We start from the raw sequence: 17,431 nt of genomic DNA, 5'->3' as shown, positions 1-17,431 counted from the left end.
ACGTGCCGAGGTCAAAGTTTCGACGGTGCGCCACAAGCAAAAGCATCTTCTCCATCTCCCCGTCTGCCACTCCATCTTGGAGGACCGAGTCCCTCACTTTAATCCGTACCTCGACCACATCTCGGAGTCCTTCCAGCCTTCACTCTTTCAATGCGCATTCATGTGGCCATCATAATAGGCTCAATCCTGTCAATCGGCGCATAACCCCGGACTTGATATACATTCTTTATCATCGATTTTAGCCTCCTTGCGACACGGACGCGCCCCTGATTGAGGAAACATCCCGCCTTTGCCCTTACCAAATGTGGTGTCAGCCCGTCTGTGATTCGGATGATCTGCCACAATGCAGACTTATTCGCTATCCACCGCGCCGGCAAATGGCCCCAAAAACTACGTCTTTGTCGATGAGCATAATCGACATAAGCGACTCAAGGTTATGAGAGCTTGCGAAAATTGTCGCCGTCGAAAGATCAAATGTGATTCCGCCACCACAAACACCTGGCCATGTGCCGCATGTGTTCGACTCAAATTACATTGTGTCCCACCAGCTGGAGGGTTGGAAGGCGATGATGGAATCGACCCAGGAAATGTATCGCTAGATTCCGTTGATGCGACGTCTTTTACCCACCAGTCCGTCACAACAATCCCTCAAGCACAACCCTACCAACATAACCCCGCCTTCCAGCTTAATCAGGCCGATGCTTTTCATTATGACGCTTACGCTACCAATTATCAAAAATCACCTTTTGACCAACTCGATAAGCCCTATGGTAACTACTATCCAAGTCCGCAACAATATCCTGGAACCTTGAACGATCCCTACCATCAAGCTTCTCAGATATATCAACCAAACCAGCCCGAAGTTGAACATGTACGGTCAGAGAGAGCCGGCTCGTCTCCCTCCGATCATTTTACCGCTGAGGACTTGATGGAACACCTAGGCACGTTGAAAATCGGCGAAAATGGTGTTGCCCCATATCTGCGGCCAGACAAGACGACTGGAAAGGAGATCGAAGCCCCCCTCCAAGAACCCGAGCCTGAGCCCAACATTTCTGCTGCTTTAAGTACTGGTGCAGGTTCGCAAATTCGAATACCACCCGAATTGATGCCGTCTCAGGAGGACGCGATGCAGGCGTTCAAGACCTTTTTCAGAGATGTCCACCCTTATGCCCCTGTTCTCTGCAGAAGTCATTTCTACAATCAGTGGCAGAGTGATCGATCTTCTATGAGCCCCCTGGTCCTTGAAGCAGTCCTCGCCAATGCCGGTCGACTTTCAGATGACCCCGCTCAGGGAGCCCAGTGGTTGGCTCTGGCGAACAGTAAGTTAGGACACCTATGGGATGTGAAAGCATACTGATATGGACCAGAGCATGAGGCGTCCTTCCTGGATAGCCCGCGACTAAGCACGCTGCAGGCTTTAATCTTGCTGTTAAAAGCCCGAGAGAGTGCGCCGAAAAGAGGGTATTACTACCGCTCCTGGATGACATGCAAAACAGCTGTCTCCATGGCAAAGGATCTTGAACTTGACGAGCATTTCGACACCCATGCAGCAGGAGAGCAATGTGGCTCAGATCCGGTAGACTGCTTAACAAAGACGCGTGTCTGGCAGACTTTACTGGTCTGCGAGACAATGGTGGGAGGCCCTCAAGGTTAGTGAATGACCCTGATTCTGTCGCTGTGGAAATTCTAAGATCTATCTGAAGGTCGCACTGATCTTGCGGTTGATCCGAATTCAGTCGAAACAAGCGCAACTCCACCATGCTCGGATATCGATGAATTCGAGAAGTCCATATCAAGGCAATTCGCCTATTTTGTCCGAAACGTCCGCAATATTCGACTCATCACCGTCGTCTCGCACAAGCTCAAGAAGAAAAAGGACTGGGGCTTGGACCAGGAATTCGTCGCATACAACACCACTTTCAGGAAATGGCCCGATGATCTACCTAAAGACCTTCAGGTAGTACTACCTCCGGATGGGACTGTTCCAAAGGTATCCTCCCACTTCTTGGGCAACATGCATTCGCACTACCACCTCGCAATCGTCATGCTTCGGCGGCCTCAACTCTCTGCGACTCAAACGTACTCTGCAGATGGGGCGTGGAAGCAACATATGACTGTGTGCTACAACTCTGCAAAAGTGCTTTGCAAACTACAAGAAGGCATTCTTGCGAGTTTTGATCTCACAGGCCTTTTGTGTATGCAACGCGGTATTAATTTCACCATTTACGCCATTCTTACCTGCATCATGATTCACCTTGTCGCGATTTCCTCCCCTGACCCGGACATCAATAACGATGCACGCGATTACTTTGTCCGACACATGCGAATTCTCGAGAAATGCATATCTGCTTGGCCGATGACCGAGACGGAGGCACAGATTAATGCACTGCGTGCAGCTTTTTCAGCAGATGTCACCAAGCCTTTCGAGTTGAGAGAATCATTTCCATTAGGGTCACCCTCTGATCAGTCAGGTCCATCGCCTGTCCCTCAGTCAGCAGCAGTACCGCAACCGAATATCCTTGAATTGCAACAACAGCCGGCAAATGCCTACATGCCCCAACACCTGCAACTCAACACCATGCGTGGGCAACCCCCTTACTTAGCCACACCTCCCATATCAGCTTACTCAGCGACCGATTCCAAACCACAGACCCCCATCTATTCCTCACCCTACGAACTGCCCGAGCACCCTCAATATCCCACTATGCCGACTAGCGCTGGGGGCTACTACCAGCATCCAACTGCCGCACCGGGTTCTGACCTTCAATGGAACCCCACTCCCATCATTCAACAATTTGACACGGCATTTGCCATCCAACCCTCACAGCTTGCACCCCCTCCTTCACTCTACGGTGGCAGCGGTGCCTCCCCTCCTGGAGTCTCTGGCGTGTCCATGAATAATTCAAGCTTCGCCTCGACCAATTCTCCCCCGTTCACGACCTCCCCGACAGGATACAACCAACACCAACAGCAGCAGCAGCAGCAGTACTTCGCACAGCACGCTCAAGCTTTCCACCCGGATACCAGTAGCCCCCTCTCCGTCCAACCAGTCCAGCTCCCCAGCTCCGCGAACACCGGCTATGCTACCACCGGCGCCGGTGCTGCAGCCATGCAGTTTGTGACTCCCCGGCAGTGGCAACAGAGTGTCCAGAGCGTTATTGACCCGGCTGGCTTGAAGAGGCGTTGGGACTACGATCAGCATTAACGAGCGTATCTTCCATGCTGCTCCTTGGGTTTTCAACTGCCAGAAGTAGTCACAGACAAGAGAAAAGGGATAGGACGAGATGAAGACAACCCGTTCAATGAAAACCCCCTCGGCCGAACACGCGCAACCGGACGCACGTGTTCCTCCTCCTTGTGTACAGCCGCACACTCTACGATGAACGACGAACAGAATCGACCAAGGAAAAAGAATGTGAAACGGCGATGTATGATGTATGAATGTACGTATGTATGCCACGACGCTCTGAAAGGCGTATGAGGCAGTGGTTGAGGAAGCAGAAAAACAAGGACAACGAAGGACGCGACGCGATGCGCCTTCCTCAAAGGATACACCATGTCTTGCCTCAATCGGGGAGTATATGGCCGAGTCGCAAGCAGCGGCAGGCACTGTCTTGTATCTGTACTGTTACTGCACCTGTGTGCCTGTGCTCCATCGAGCGATCAGGCATGTGCAAGAGCTAATTAGCTTACACATGTGATCATGATTACGGACGCTGGCCCGCGCGAATGGATTCTCCTGTCTAAAATGTGCGTGCTTATTTGAGGTCAATCGAGGTCGAACCGCCAGCCTCTAGTTGTTGATCTGGTAGGGAGTAATCCTCCTCCAGAGCCACTTTCACCTATGTCGCTTAAGTAAGCTGCGATGCATGTCATGCCTCTGTTGTGCATCATGATATGGTCTCTCGCTCCTGGGCCGTGGGCAAAACAGTACTCCCCCAGATCTAACCTTTCTGGGTGCTTGCCCATGGCGTGATGTAACAAGGAGGTTGCATGCCCCACGGCCAGCCTTTCACCCAAATTCTGGCCCACGAGAGGGTGGGCTCCATGAGCCGCCTTGATGACAAACCAGCTGCCCGGACAATGGATGGGCTACCAAGATGCTTCCTTGTCGGAATTCCATCATTTCATCTCCTCTCACCGCCGAGTCAGCCACTGGTTAAGACTTCGCTCCCAGGCATCGATCCTGATGGGCATCTCCATCTGCCAAAAAGGGTTCTTGCAAACGAAATCGGCATATCTCTCATAGACGCCCTTCATCAGGACATCGGTGTTGGGCATGCTCGGATCCGTGAACAGTAAGAACTTGGTACCACTGAGGGTTTGGAATACCGTCAAGCGGAAAAAAGAGGACTCCATGGACTCAATGCCCGAAGGCGCGACGCTTGGATCTGGATATGTCCAATCCCGGGATGAGGAACTCGCGGACGAGGGCGTGACGGGTACTCTGGGGGTCAAGGAACGTGTGATGGCATGCACGCCGTGGAATGTCCCTGCTAGCACGAGGTAGTCATTCGTCGTTAGGGTGCTGGTGCCTGGAAGTCCTAGTGTTCCGACGGGTTGGCTTTGTGTGCTGTTTCCTGCGGTTCCTGGTGTCGAGGTTGGGAAGGTGCGGTGGTAGATAAGTGAGCCGGCTTTGGAGATGATCAGGAGTGCGAAGACGGGCCTAGTGGTAGGGCGACATGCGCGTCAGCTTGTCGCGGTTCTGGGCCAAGGAAGTCGAGGGATGCATATTCGGAGGATGGACTTACATTTTGCAGAGGGCGTCTGGGTCCGCCGACTTGCGGCTGCAGAGGTAACTTTCAAGAAAGATGCATGTCTGAACGAAGAGCAAGTTTAAAGAAAGTGGTATTCTCTATCGTGAGTGTGGTCCGACAAGTGGTCATGGTGGAAGACGTGTGAGGGTGAGGGTGAAGGTGGTGCAGTATGCATAGCATGGCATTCGGAATGATGCCGCCAAGCCATTTCTTCGGACGCGTGATGGAATCCGTGCCTGCGTTTCTGTCGTCGTCTCCGTCTCCATCTCTTGTTGCTATTATCCCCAGCTTCATCCTCTTCAACAGCCATTTCCAAAACAGACTACAATCAGAACCCTTCTAGAATAGACATACTCGGTCACCCTTCCTCCAGACCACCTCTAACCACCTCTAAATCTTCTCCCTTCCTAGTCATTCCTTCATCTGCCTCCTCAATACCGCCACCATGGTGCTCGAGGCTACCATGATCGTTGTCGACAACAGCGAAACCAGTCGCAATGGTGACTACCTGTAAGCTTGCCTTATTCGTCCCCCGGTGACTCTCCTAATCTTCTGCAGACCCAACCGCTTCTCATCACAATCCGAAGCCGTCTCACTCATCTTCAACGCCAAAACATCTTCAAATCCCGAATCTGCTGTCGGCCTGTTGTCCATGGCCGGTACAGGTCCTACAGTTCTCAATACACCCACTACAAACTTCGGTGCCGTCCTCGCAGGCCTGCATGAAACCAAGATCAAAGGTCATATCCGGTTAGGAACTGCAATCAGCGTCGCAATGCTGGCCCTCAAGCACAGAGCAAACAAAGCACAACGGCAACGAATCGTCGTCCTGATCTGCAGTGCACTGGACCCTAAGTTTGGAGACAAGAACGATACTGAGAAAGAGTTGGTCAAGCTGGCCAAGAAGTGTAAGAAGAACAATGTCTCGGTGGATTTCGTCGCATTCGGCGATGCCATCGAGTCCAGCACGAGACCCATCCTGGAGAAGTTCATTGAGGCGGTCGGTGGATCAAGCGGTGAAGGAAACTATCTGGCAATCGTTCCACCTGGGCCCGGTTTACTGAGCGATAGTCTTATCACGACACCCATTGTCAACATGGGAGGTGACATGGGACAGGGAAGCGGTGGCATGGAAGGTGTTGAGACCAGCGGTGGAGGTGGCAATGGCTTTGAGTTTGGAATCGATCCTTCAGCCGATCCTGAACTTGCCATGGCGTTGCGCATGAGTATGGAAGAGGAACAGAACAGACTCGAAAGAGAGCGGAGAGCACGCGAGGAGGAAGAACGACGAAATGCTGACAGAATGGAGACCATCACCGAGGAGGGTCAGGGACAGCACTCAACAAATGGGGAGACCCAGGACGCTGATAAGTCAAAGCAGCCGAGGGTGGAGGATGATAAGAAGGATTGATTGGGTTTGGACTCTTGTATGTACCAATATTAGATGGCAGTCTCTATTCGATCGGAACGGCCTAGATACCTTGCACCGAATAGCACTTGGCTCTGCGAGATATTCCACGAGAGATTTACAGTTGCTCCGTACAACGAAGATATCCAAAACCATATCTTTTCAGCTTGCTTGCCGGCGTGAACCCAGCCTCATCGTGGTATATCTAAGCACCACTATTGTTCTTGTTTTGTGGTGTACCATCCAAAATCATTGCTCTGTGCAAGAACCACCATAAGCCCTTATCGCTAAATCTCATAGGGACCCGAAAGCGTATAATATCAGTTCATCTGGAGTCTTGTCTCTCCGGTACTCACGTCACCTCGCACTCCCACCTGCCGTCCCGCCGCCAACACCAATCCTCTCCTCGCGACTCCTCACAATCCGCGCCTTATCGCCCGGCAACGGCTTCAATTCATCATTCGGGTCCACCGTCCCCGCAGCCGTGGTGGCCTGCTGCTGCTGTTGGTGTTGGTGGTTTGGATTCTGATTTTGTTGGGGATTGCCGTTTCGAAAGTATCCGTCCGGGTCCTCGCCTGTTTTGAGGTATCGCGCGTAGGCTAGCTTGCGCAGGTGCGATTCTTCAAATGCCGCGATGTCCTCGCTGGTTATCGTTAGGGCCGTCGGTTTGCGTCGCAGCATGACGTTGGTGGGAAAGGGGGATGGAAGACGGGTTTGAGAGAGGAGTGTGCGAGATGTTCGGAAGATGGAAGGCAAGGGAGAGGTCGATTCTGTGAGTTAAATTCCCGTAGACATATCATCTGTTGCCTTCCTTCTCGGATTTGGTTCGGAAGTACTCCGTAAGGCTTCTCAGTAAACTTGCGATTCGTGAGGACGAGGCTGCGCGGGGTACACTCCAACCCGCTATGCAAGGCTGCCTCCGTTCAGAAATCGAGAGTCACATGACAGATAAATCACATGACCCAGACTCTCGCATCACGCCTTTGAGCTCCTCTTCGATCCATCCAACGCATTCCTATTTCAAACTCCACGTCTACGCTTCCAAAGTATCGTCAACAACATATCGAAACAACTTGGTATATTTCCACGAAGTAGATTGTTCCCAAACGTGCAACAGGTAGTCAGTTGTCTTGCAAAAGATTTCCGAGTTCACGTTGCCGATTTCGCGTGCTGGCAAGCTACCGCATAGTCTGCCCAACATGAGTGGTCCAGAAACCTGTTTGCCCACGTAAAATACTCGTACCTGATGAGGCTTGCAGACTTACCGTTGTGACTCTACTAAAATTCGAAGCGCCAGGCTTCCTGTGCCACGAGAAGGTGCACTACTCGGCGACAGATGGGTGCAGCCATGTGATCGCTCAACAGCCGGCAATCTGAACCATAGCAAGCTTTTTCAAGGATGCTTCATACTGCGTGACAAATGACCCAGCATTTCAATACTGATGATTTTCATGGACATGGCACTAGATATTGCAGCTAGGCCATCCACAATCTCCAAGACCCCCTCAGCTTTGGACCATTGTTCGACGCGGCCTCTATCAAATGAGTGCACCAAAGGAACCCGAAATGTCAACTCTTCATCTTAACAAACAGCAAGCCATCTTGAGAAATGCAAGTAGTGGTGTTTGCACAGCGCGAATGATGTTGAAATTGGCTTGGAAGTCACGCCAGAGTGCCGGAAAGCGTTCCAAACGCTTGTGGTTCCTTGGCTTAACTACGATACTCTACGCACTAGTTGGGGGTCGAACTATTCTCCAGCGAAGCAACAGGGCCTCCGCAAATAAACGGTGGCGACTCAGTTCTGTCGAGAAGCAAATACTGTGTGGTCTGGGATGATATATGTTATGGGATTGTGGTTGACGAGGCATGTACGAACGATTTGGACTTTGGGTCCAGCACGGTGAAAAGTTGACAAGCGACGTCCAACTTACATATAAGTACGCTCAGGAGTGCTAGATGTCATCGGATGTGGATTCCAGAAATCTTCAACCTGCAGCTCAATTAAGCAGGCCAAAATTCCATGGCCAGTGGACGATGGTCCATGCCCATTCGAACAACAGATGCGTTACAGTGTATCGAAAGCACTTGTCATGGATACCGGTTACATCGACTCATGTGAGGATTTTGGCATCAACGCAAGGTTTGATGATCGTCTGAAATATCGAAGAATTACAATATGTGCCGTGGCCAAGGGTATTGGTCATAATATCGGTTGACATGACCAGGTGTTGGACAGTGACGATGAATCGATACCTCTAGAGAAGATGATGCTTGTCCAGTCTGGGATCGCAGTTCACTAAGGGGTCAGGAACATAATCTTAGGAGGACTATTTTCAATGCAGGACTGTCGACATAGTTCAACTACGCTTCCTGGCGTGCTTCTCTGTTCCTCGAAATAGTACAAATCCTGGTTTCAATCGATATCCACCAACATTCCTGCATGCACTGCGTTCTGGAATTCTCCAAACAAAGCAGAGGTCCGCTCATCGCCTGGCGGGATCAAATGAGTGAGTATGATTCCGCACGTTCCCGCGTGTTGGTCGATCCACTACAAACGGCATCAGCGTATAATCGACAATTTTCTTACAACGAGAACGACTCACCCACTGTCCGTTGGCAATCCCGCACCACCACATGCAGCTCTCACTAGCGCGATCAGGTATGCCATCCATGGCGAGTATTCCGCCCAGTCCCCAATTCCAATCACGATTGACAGGCATGCCTGGCACCATCAATCTTCCAAACTCGGGGACTGCCAAGTTTGCGCTCAGGAACTCATTGTTAGATAGCTGAGGCTCAAACATTGCGGTCACTGTATCCCTGTGCAGGATTCTGCCGTCATTGAGCAGCAAGCTTGTGAGGAGCCTGAGGTAATCCTCAGCTGTGCTGAAAAGACCAGATCCACCGCCATCGTGCTTTGGGTCGTGGTTCGGGAAAGAAAGTGGAATGTCGCTGGTGAGCTGGTTATTCGGCAGTTTGACCGTCAGAGGGGCCACCGCGAGGCCCGCTCTCTGGGCGGGATGAAAAGTGGTGGATTTCATGGCTAGGGGCTTGCAAATATGCTCGGCCATATAATCCTCGAAGCGGGTGAAGCCGGTTGCTTGCTCAATCATGCGTGCCGCAACGTCCAGTCCTCCCGCATAAGACCAGCCATCGCCGGGCTCATATACCAGAGGGACATCTAAATCGTCGACAGGGTCCTGAGACGCACATCACGTGTCAACTCTCCCGCCAAAGCAAGGCTTGAAGTACATAGCGGAATGGAGGACTTACCGAGAAACCTGCCGCCATCAACTCCATCATGCTACCACCCTCAGCCACGCTCTGAAAACCTCCATCACCTGGCTTACCCTGCGCCCAGCGTCTCCACTTCGCAAGCACCGGATGCGCCTGCTCGAGCGCCATCCCTGAGGTATGAGTGAGAAGATGCCGCAAGGTAATCGCCTTCGTGGCCTTCTGAAGAACCGGCTTCCCCGTGGCGTCATCGAAGCCAGTCAGGATATCGGGGTTCGCCCACGCCGGCAGGATTCTCGAGATGGGCGCGTCGAGCTCGAAAAATCCCTTCTCAACACATTGCAGTGCCGCAACGGTGGTCAAGAGCTTTGTGACAGATGCGAGCCACATGACGGAGTCGGTGCGGAGCAACGGAGCGTCGTCGTGCACGGTCGTCGTGCCGAATGCGCGGATGAAGGTGTCGCCTATATCGATAGGTGGAGAAACCGTCAGCATCAATCAGTTGAGATGGGCTATAACAAGCAGGCTATGTGGCCTGTTTTCGGAGGATGCGTGATGGATGGCTGGGTATCATCAAGCCATTGATGATTGAGCATTCACCTTTCGCCGTCGCAGCAGCAAGCACAGCTCCAGCCATCACACGGTCAGGCCCGGGCGCAGCAGCAGCATTGAGCTTCTCGATCACTCTGTCCATACTTGCTTCGATCAACTTGCTTCCTCTTGTTGTTATTATTGTTAGCGTCGTTGTTATTCTTCCTCTGAGCGTATTGTATGTCAGAGTATTTAGCGGTCAATATAAGGAATATATAGAATATATGCCTCTCTGCCTCTCTCTCTCAATTAATAGATCCAGATCTATCTGTCGATATGAAGAATTTAATCGATTTATATATGCATGCTATAGATTTCTATAGAAGTGGACCCCCGGTCAAATGCATGCCAACAATCGAGCGAATAGCATGACGAAACCTAAGCTGAAAGCGAGGCTGCGAGGCCCGGACATCCCTGCTCGTGTGCATGGGTCTTCGAATCTTCCAGTTTCCGAGACTTTTGTCCAGGCTGGCAGTGGTGCCCGCGCTTTTGGAGAAATTCTTCTTCTTCCAGAATATCCTCTTGTGATTTTCCGGAGTGGCAGATAATTACGGCATTTCAATCAACTTCAATCAACTTTATTCCCTTGACTTGCACCCACACTTTTGCGTTTTGGATTTATTTTTTGACTCTTGTTATCTTTTGATGATATGATTTATACACGTTCCTACAATTGTGCATCTATGTTCTGCATTCGTACATCAGTGCCCGGCCACAGGAGAGTGATCCTCGCTGCGACCGAGAATAGTCCACTCCGGACATGTTGCGGCGAGTTCGAAGAAGCCGTTTCCAATTGATTTGCCAATTCGTGCAATCTCAGCCCTGAACCATTGCTGCTGTCGGGGTTCGAGCCCGTTGATACTTGCGGCAACCGCTAATGGCCAGATGATCAATCCTGCCACAGATGGCTTGCCTTCGACCATGGTCGATTCCTGGTCGTGGGAACCGACTGGCCGCCTCATGGTCTCTTTCCTACCGGTCTTGCCGAGATGTGAAAATGCCACTACCGCGGATACCATTCTATCGGCCAATCGATGTAGCTGCTGCGAGCACTCTGACCTGTGCTGCTCAACGAAGCTTGAATCAAAACTCGGCCCACACACCTGTACTCCTACGTCAAAGACGCTCAGGCACGTACTCTTGACAAGCATCCTTGTTGCGAAGTACTGGATCCAGACTGTTGCATACCTTGGCTCGTCAAAATGGTCAATTGTTGAAGGATGATAGTCCGCATGTGACCAGGGTCCAGGGTTAGGGGCTAGGGTATGCCATTGAAGAGCGCCTGCATCGGGAAACCTACTCGCCCATTCTTGCAGCCTGGTATCAATTACGTGTGCCTCCTCAATAAGTTCTAGCCGTGTCGATTCTATCAAGGAGTGAGATCGAATCATGCTACCCACTCGTTGGTAGAGATCGACCGTTGCAACAAGAATACCATCATACTCCAAACCAAGGCCACATTCGCCGAAACGGCTACCGTCAATTATCCAATCCTGCAATGGGATATTCTGCCGGAGTGAAGATTGGAGCATGCCCCTCCTTGAAAGCTTCATGATGTTCGTTGGAGCACTGGCGCGGCCATTGGAGGCTGCTTCGCTCCATCGTCTCAGTATCGTAAGAGCTCCCTCATGGTGAATCCATCTGTGTAACGACGGCGCCACCTGGTAGAGATTTGGAATGCCGCTGTAATCATGCATAGTTGACTCGTATCGACCCATGAGAAGCATGGTAAGTAAGTAAGCATCTATGGATACCTCCTCATTTTCATTGCCTGGAGAAGTTAGGGCCAGCAGCGGGAAGTTCTGTACTTTCTGTTGCATCATCCTCAGCAATCGACCATACTTCACAGAAGCATCAACAGCAACGATTGGCGCCTGCCTGGTTCTCGCAAACACGGCCATGGACACGCAAGTTAGTGCCTTATCCACCATTACCGAATTCCGTCCTGAAGCTTTCCATATAGCAGTGGTGCCACAAAGTCCCTGGGCGACATCGGGCATGCCCCCAAGCAGATCATCAAGTTGCACGACGTGATGAAGAAGGAAGTAATCTAAAGCACGTGCTTCCAAATCGAATTGCGGCCGCAGTAGGGTCAGATTGGACCGGGGTCCTCGAGGCCGTTTCAATTTACCACTGGCGTACGAGTTCTCATCGTTGATGGAGAAGCCTGGCTGCTCGATGATGCTTGCTGTCAAGCATTTGCGTCCGCTTCGTGTGCATTTGAGACAGGCGGGTTTGGTTTGATCACACTTTTCCCGTTCCCTGATTAGTTGGGTCATGCTCGGTTGATATGACTCGCCGCAGGAACAGACGACTTGCCTTGATCCGTCGGACCTTGCATGTCTGGCACGCCTTGCTTGAAAATGGCATTGCTGTCTCAATGTGGGCTTTGGTTGTCGTACATATCGCTTGATCCCATAAATCGGCTGTTGAGAGCGCAGCTTAGCTAGAAGGCTCAGATGGATCCGGGTGCCACGCTTAGAAGATATAGTTCTCGAAAAGTATACTCGGAAGTGGAAAGGCTGCTTCCGCCCTCCCTGCAAACCTATTGCGGGAAAGGTCAATCATGGTCGAGCTCGAAAAGTTTCGCCTGATAAGGACTGGCGCGGAATTGAAAATCCAAACTGTATACCCGTACCTCATTTGTATGTTACTGTAGATAAACAGTACAGCACCAAATACTGTAGACCATGACACAAGGGACGACAAAATAGTCTATATCTTTGGGTAGGTCTTATCTACTATGTTGGCACTCAATAGTTGAAACGTGACTGTAGCTCACGTGGCACCCAGAGCCTACCCCCGATCACGCCGCTTTAACCATATATCCAAACCCCACACTTCCACAACTCAACCTTCCCTTCTCACATCAACTCAACCCTCTACTCACTCTCGCAGCTCACAGCTCACAATCCATAGCCTTACCAACTCCAGCTCATCCGACAGATCCAAGAAGCGCCAATAAGCTTAGTGTCTAGTATCTGTCGATGAAGTGACGAAAAGCAGTTGTTGCTTCACAAAGGTATTGGAATAGTACGAGCATGGCTGTCTGTCGCTTCTAGCGGGCCCTTTCGCGAATCGATAGCACACGGTGCAGGACACTGCTGTGACTGTTCCATATTGGTCGCCTATAGCGGAGCCGTTGTCACTTCCTGGATCCTGATGGTAGTGGACCGATTCTTTGCTCGCTTAAAGTGGGCACCTCGGCGAAGCTGAACACCATACAGTCCGATTCATCCACAGGTCGCTGAGCCCGTGGTGCGGGGTGGGCGCCAATTGGCTGACGCTAGATATTTGTCTTTCTTAACTTCATTCGAATTCGACCTCTCCTCTGAGATGGCTTCGTTGAATAGGCTTATAAGTACAAGAGCCGACTCAAGATGTGTTGCGGTATGAATTCACATCTCCAAGATTGGAAGCTCAAAGTCAGAGCATAACGCTTTTCAACGCGCTAACATCAGCTGCTGAGCCCTTTTGAATCACAATCATTGTCATGGAGAAAACCGCTCTCAAAACGAAGGCTGTGGAGACAGTGCCGAACAACCTCGTGGCAAATGCCGAAGCTGCCATAGCTTGGGAACATTCATTGAATCCTCGTCGCGCCTTGAAAAAATATGCCAACGCTGTTTGGTTCGGTGCTTTCGTGTCCCTCGCCCTGGTCATGGAGGGATTTGACACCAAGATCATGGGATCACTTTACGCTGTACCTGCCTTCCAGAAAGACTTCGGGTTTCAGACAGCTCGGGGATCCTATCAGATCTCCGCGGCCTGGCAAAGCGGAATGAGTGGTATCACGGGGGCTACGTCCATTTTTGGAATGTTCTTGGGTGGCTATGCCTCCGAGAGGTTCGGGTTTCGGAGAACCATGCTGGCCGCCTTGATTTCTATGCCACCAATTGTTTTCATCTTTTTCTTTGCGCCTCGTCTCGAAGTCTTGGCGGTTGCAAATTTCCTGTTCGGTAAGTCGTCATGTGAAAATCTTCAGCTCGAGTCTCATCAAGTATCATGCAGCTTTTCCTCTGGGTGTCTTTCAGACAGTAACGACGGTATACGTCACCGAGATCATGCCCACCCCGCTTCGCCCTTATCTCACTAGTTGCTATTCGCTAGCTTGGGTGAGCCAACCATCGGCGGAAAACCGAGGTGGAAGCTGACAATTGAAGGCGTTAGGTCAGCTTCTCAATGCAGTTGTCTTTCGGGGCACCCTAAAATTGCCCGGCTCATGGTCGTACCGTGTTCCTTTCGCTCTCCAGTAAGTTTTCTTCTATGTATATTCATTGTAGTCATCTGACGGATAGAAAGGTGGTTCTGGCCAGTTGTTATCATCATCGGGGTCTACATGGCACCAGAGTCACCTTGGTGGCTAGTACGCCAGAACCGGCTAGCCGAAGCCGAAGCCGCCATTACTAGGTTGACCTCGAAGGAACTAGATATCGAGATTCAGAAACTTGTCTCCTTGATTGTCTTTACCACAAATCACGAGCGAAATGTCGAATCGCGTACCAGTTATCTCACATGTTTCAAGGGGGTCAATCTCCGCAGAACCCTCATCGTCATTGGCGTTTATATTATGCAGGTGTTGACCGGCGCACCCTTGAGGGCATGGATGACCTACTTCTTCCAACAAGCCGGACTACCTACTGATCAATCGTTCAACATGACGATTGTTGCATTGACGCTCTCTGTATTGGGAGTTCTGGGTGCAGTAAGTCTCTTGCAGTATCTTCATTGAATATGCCCGATTAACACCGATACCGTAGTGGGCCATTTTGACCTATACGGGTCGAAGAAGAATGTATCTGTTTGGCAACTTAATCTCCGTAGTCCTTTTCACAGCCATCGGCGGAATGGGAGCCAAGCTCCAAAATGGCTCCTCCTCAGCATTGGGCTGGGGTATTGGGGCTCTCCTAGCATTGGATGGCTTTGTGGCCAATCTTCTGATCCTGCCTGTCACGTTCGTGTTGGTTTCTGAAATTCCATCTTCACTCCTTCGAAGCAAGTCGGTTGTGGTTGCACGCAACACCTACGCTGTCGTCAACATTGTCGCCGGCACGATCACGCCATACATGATTAATCCCACGGCTTGGAATTGGGGAGCTCTAACGGGATTCTTTTGGGCTGGCGCTTGCGTTATTGGATTCACTTTTACGTTCTTCATGGTCCCAGAGTCCAAAGGTAGAACAACCGCGGAGATGGATCTTTTGTTTGAGCAAAAAGTCCATGTCCGGAAGTTCAAGGTCACGGAGGTCACCCTGTCCGACGTTGAAGGGAGCGGGCTACCCTAGGTCGCCTAAAGTCGCAGAGCGGAAGCTCCTGTACTGTCGACATTTTTTCTCCCACCAAGCCGACCATTTTACCCAACGCAACCGCAACTGCAATCACCACCACCACAGTCATCAGTGTTGCAATAGGGCCACTTGCCCAGATAGACGATTTGGCGCGGGGTCAAAAAGGGCTGAGAGAAGGGGAGAGGAGAGGGTGCAAGCATAGGTGCCCTTATGCTTCTCGCAAGCGGATCGTAATCTATCACTAGCTCTAGCCTGTTTTTTAACATGAGTTGTCTCTCTATATCCTCCGCCCCTAGATTATTTCTACATTGTGACTACCAGACCTAACAGCCTTTTGCTCGTAGAAGTTCGGGGAGCTTTCATCATCCTGTCAAGGATTATTTCCATTGAGGTAGCTGGAATATTCTACAGCCTACCAGGTAATTCTATTGACTTGTTCCTCTACTCGTGCAGACATCCTCTTGTGACGTGGTAGATTAAGGCAAATCGGCGTTAACGACGGGCTACAGCTTCCCAGAAAACTGGTAGATACGGTACCGAGATCCAAAAGAGTTTCTGCATCTTTCTCTTTCTCAGTGTGCGTTTATTATCTCGTTCATGGCTATGAGGAGGGACTCGTGAATTTCTACCCTTGCCACCACCAGGCCCCTGTTCCGGTTCAGGTCCCTCCCAGCGCCAAAATCCACATCCCTCCCATCCAAGTCCGTGACTTTCCCACCAAGTTCAGTAAAAATGAGCTGCGTGCCTGCATGGTCCCAGATGTGCATCTTGGATGCTGGAGCTGCAGGCACCCAGAACTGGGCGTTGCCACCGCCAACAATCAAGGCTGCGTAGCGGATGTGTGAAGACCATAGTTCGATGTTGGGAAACCTCGCCTTGAAGTGTTCGGCGAGCTCAGCAACAACGTCATGGCGCGTGACCTCGCAGGCGGTGCACCCGACGATGTGCAAAAGGTTCGGCCTGCATGGCTCCAGAAAGTGGAGAGGGAATGCCTCACCAAGCCCTCGTAGTGACATGGTCCGGATCATCGAACCTCGGCCTCGGACGGCTGTGAGCACAATACCGAAGCCATTCCCATCGACGTCGTTCTCTGAAACCCGGGTCATCTCAGCGCTGATATTCGGACATCCAAGTACGCCGACGACTTCTCTTCCATCCTTCACAAGTGACAGTGAAACAGCGTACTGCTGTCCTTTTATGAACGATGCAGTCCCATCAACGGGATCCATAACCCAGAACCTGCCCTTGTCACCACCTTTGCCACTTCCGCCGAGGTCAATCCAACTCAGCATCTCATCGACGGACTCTGGTTTAGGAAATTGAATCGCTCCTGCGACTAAGCCTGCCGCATCAGTTGCGGATAGTACCAGTTCATAAACCTTGTCGCAAAGTTGTTCGTCGGCCCTCAAAGGACCAGAACTTTCCTCGCCCAAGAAGGAGTCGTTTGGGAAGGCATGGTGAAGAGCGCCGATAAGAAGCGCCTGGGCTGCAAAGTCGGCAACGGTAACTGGGGAATTGTCGTCTTTGGAGATTTCGTTGACAATAGATTGGATTTGTTTCGTAAGGATCGAAGCTCGCAGAACAGCTTGTTCAGCAACACTCTGCTCGAGTGCGTAAAGGGGTAGGGATGCCATGATATCAATAAGACAGGTGGGTTGTTGGCCGTATAAAGTGTCGAAGCAGGGCTGTAGTGTTTGTGGCTCTGCTGTATGAAGTTCTCAGCCTTGAACTAAACATCCTATGCTTCATTGTCTTGTGATTAAAAGTGCTTCTAGCCAATACAATCTCAGCTTTCTCAGTGGAAATACTTACAAGTTACTACAGAGTGAAAAGATGATTACTTCTATCCCTTTCTCATACGAAGAGGTCTATTCGAGATGGAACGGCTCTTGGGCGTGACGACGAGTGCAACCAGATATTCGCCTTCACCTCTTTGTATTGCAAGTCAATGTCCCAGGCCTCTTGGTGCTTCCTGACAAACATGGGAGTACCTACATGGACCTAGGTATCCTACACCATCTCGGCAAAAGTGGAGACAGTAGATGGGGCCAAGATGGGTAGGTCCCCACATGAGGTCGCTTGGAGATAGAAGAGCTCGGTTCATGATAAAGCCGGTGCCCATTTTGCCGATGAAGGGACGAAAATTCTGCCCC

The 17,431-nt window shown here is 51.0% G+C and overlaps 8 protein-coding genes across 8 annotated transcripts; 3 read left to right on the top strand and 5 right to left on the bottom strand.

Annotated features, from left to right (window-relative positions):
- Positions 1–343: 343 nt before the first annotated feature.
- On the top strand, positions 344–3,205 carry A1O9_09292 (uncharacterized protein; the record flags this gene model as incomplete). The annotated part of the gene is made up of 3 exons (XM_013401986.1): positions 344–1,319; positions 1,368–1,649; positions 1,704–3,205. 3 exons carry the CDS (start codon positions 344–346, stop codon positions 3,203–3,205), a joined length of 2,760 nt encoding a protein of 919 aa, XP_013257440.1.
- Positions 3,206–4,137: 932 nt separating this feature from the next.
- Positions 4,138–4,674, bottom strand: A1O9_09291 (uncharacterized protein; the record flags this gene model as incomplete). The annotated part of the gene is made up of 1 exon (XM_013401985.1): positions 4,138–4,674. The coding sequence occupies exon 1, from the start codon at positions 4,357–4,359 to the stop codon at positions 4,138–4,140; it is 222 nt and encodes a 73-aa protein (XP_013257439.1). The 5' UTR covers positions 4,360–4,674.
- A 528-nt stretch (positions 4,675–5,202) lies between these two features.
- On the top strand, positions 5,203–6,168 carry A1O9_09290 (uncharacterized protein; the record flags this gene model as incomplete). Its single annotated transcript, XM_013401984.1, has 2 exons — positions 5,203–5,267; positions 5,316–6,168. 2 exons carry the CDS (start codon positions 5,203–5,205, stop codon positions 6,166–6,168), a joined length of 918 nt encoding a protein of 305 aa, XP_013257438.1.
- Positions 6,169–6,522: 354 nt separating this feature from the next.
- Positions 6,523–6,846, bottom strand: A1O9_09289 (uncharacterized protein; the record flags this gene model as incomplete). Its single annotated transcript, XM_013401983.1, has 1 exon — positions 6,523–6,846. The coding sequence occupies one exon, from the start codon at positions 6,844–6,846 to the stop codon at positions 6,523–6,525; it is 324 nt and encodes a 107-aa protein (XP_013257437.1).
- A 1,732-nt stretch (positions 6,847–8,578) lies between these two features.
- On the bottom strand, positions 8,579–10,093 carry A1O9_09288 (beta-lactamase; the record flags this gene model as incomplete). The annotated part of the gene is made up of 4 exons (XM_013401982.1): positions 8,579–8,713; positions 8,769–9,365; positions 9,439–9,863; positions 10,000–10,093. The coding sequence occupies 4 exons, from the start codon at positions 10,091–10,093 to the stop codon at positions 8,579–8,581; spliced, it is 1,251 nt and encodes a 416-aa protein (XP_013257436.1).
- Positions 10,094–10,691: 598 nt separating this feature from the next.
- A1O9_09287 (uncharacterized protein) lies at positions 10,692–12,269 on the bottom strand (the record flags this gene model as incomplete). The annotated part of the gene is made up of 1 exon (XM_013401981.1): positions 10,692–12,269. The coding sequence occupies one exon, from the start codon at positions 12,267–12,269 to the stop codon at positions 10,692–10,694; it is 1,578 nt and encodes a 525-aa protein (XP_013257435.1).
- Positions 12,270–13,483: 1,214 nt separating this feature from the next.
- A1O9_09286 (uncharacterized protein) lies at positions 13,484–15,275 on the top strand (the record flags this gene model as incomplete). Its single annotated transcript, XM_013401980.1, has 5 exons — positions 13,484–13,949; positions 14,002–14,105; positions 14,154–14,242; positions 14,293–14,695; positions 14,751–15,275. 5 exons carry the CDS (start codon positions 13,484–13,486, stop codon positions 15,273–15,275), a joined length of 1,587 nt encoding a protein of 528 aa, XP_013257434.1.
- Positions 15,276–15,850: 575 nt separating this feature from the next.
- On the bottom strand, positions 15,851–16,912 carry A1O9_09285 (3'(2'), 5'-bisphosphate nucleotidase; the record flags this gene model as incomplete). The annotated part of the gene is made up of 1 exon (XM_013401979.1): positions 15,851–16,912. One exon carries the CDS (start codon positions 16,910–16,912, stop codon positions 15,851–15,853), a length of 1,062 nt encoding a protein of 353 aa, XP_013257433.1.
- Positions 16,913–17,431: the final 519 nt, after the last annotated feature.

This window comes from Exophiala aquamarina, assembly GCF_000709125.1.
Source record: "Exophiala aquamarina CBS 119918 chromosome Unknown aczIA-supercont1.9, whole genome shotgun sequence".
Lineage (NCBI taxonomy): Eukaryota > Fungi > Ascomycota > Eurotiomycetes > Chaetothyriales > Herpotrichiellaceae > Exophiala > Exophiala aquamarina.
The sequence above is the reverse complement of the archived record's forward strand: the minus strand, read 5'-3'. Positions and strand labels throughout refer to the sequence as shown.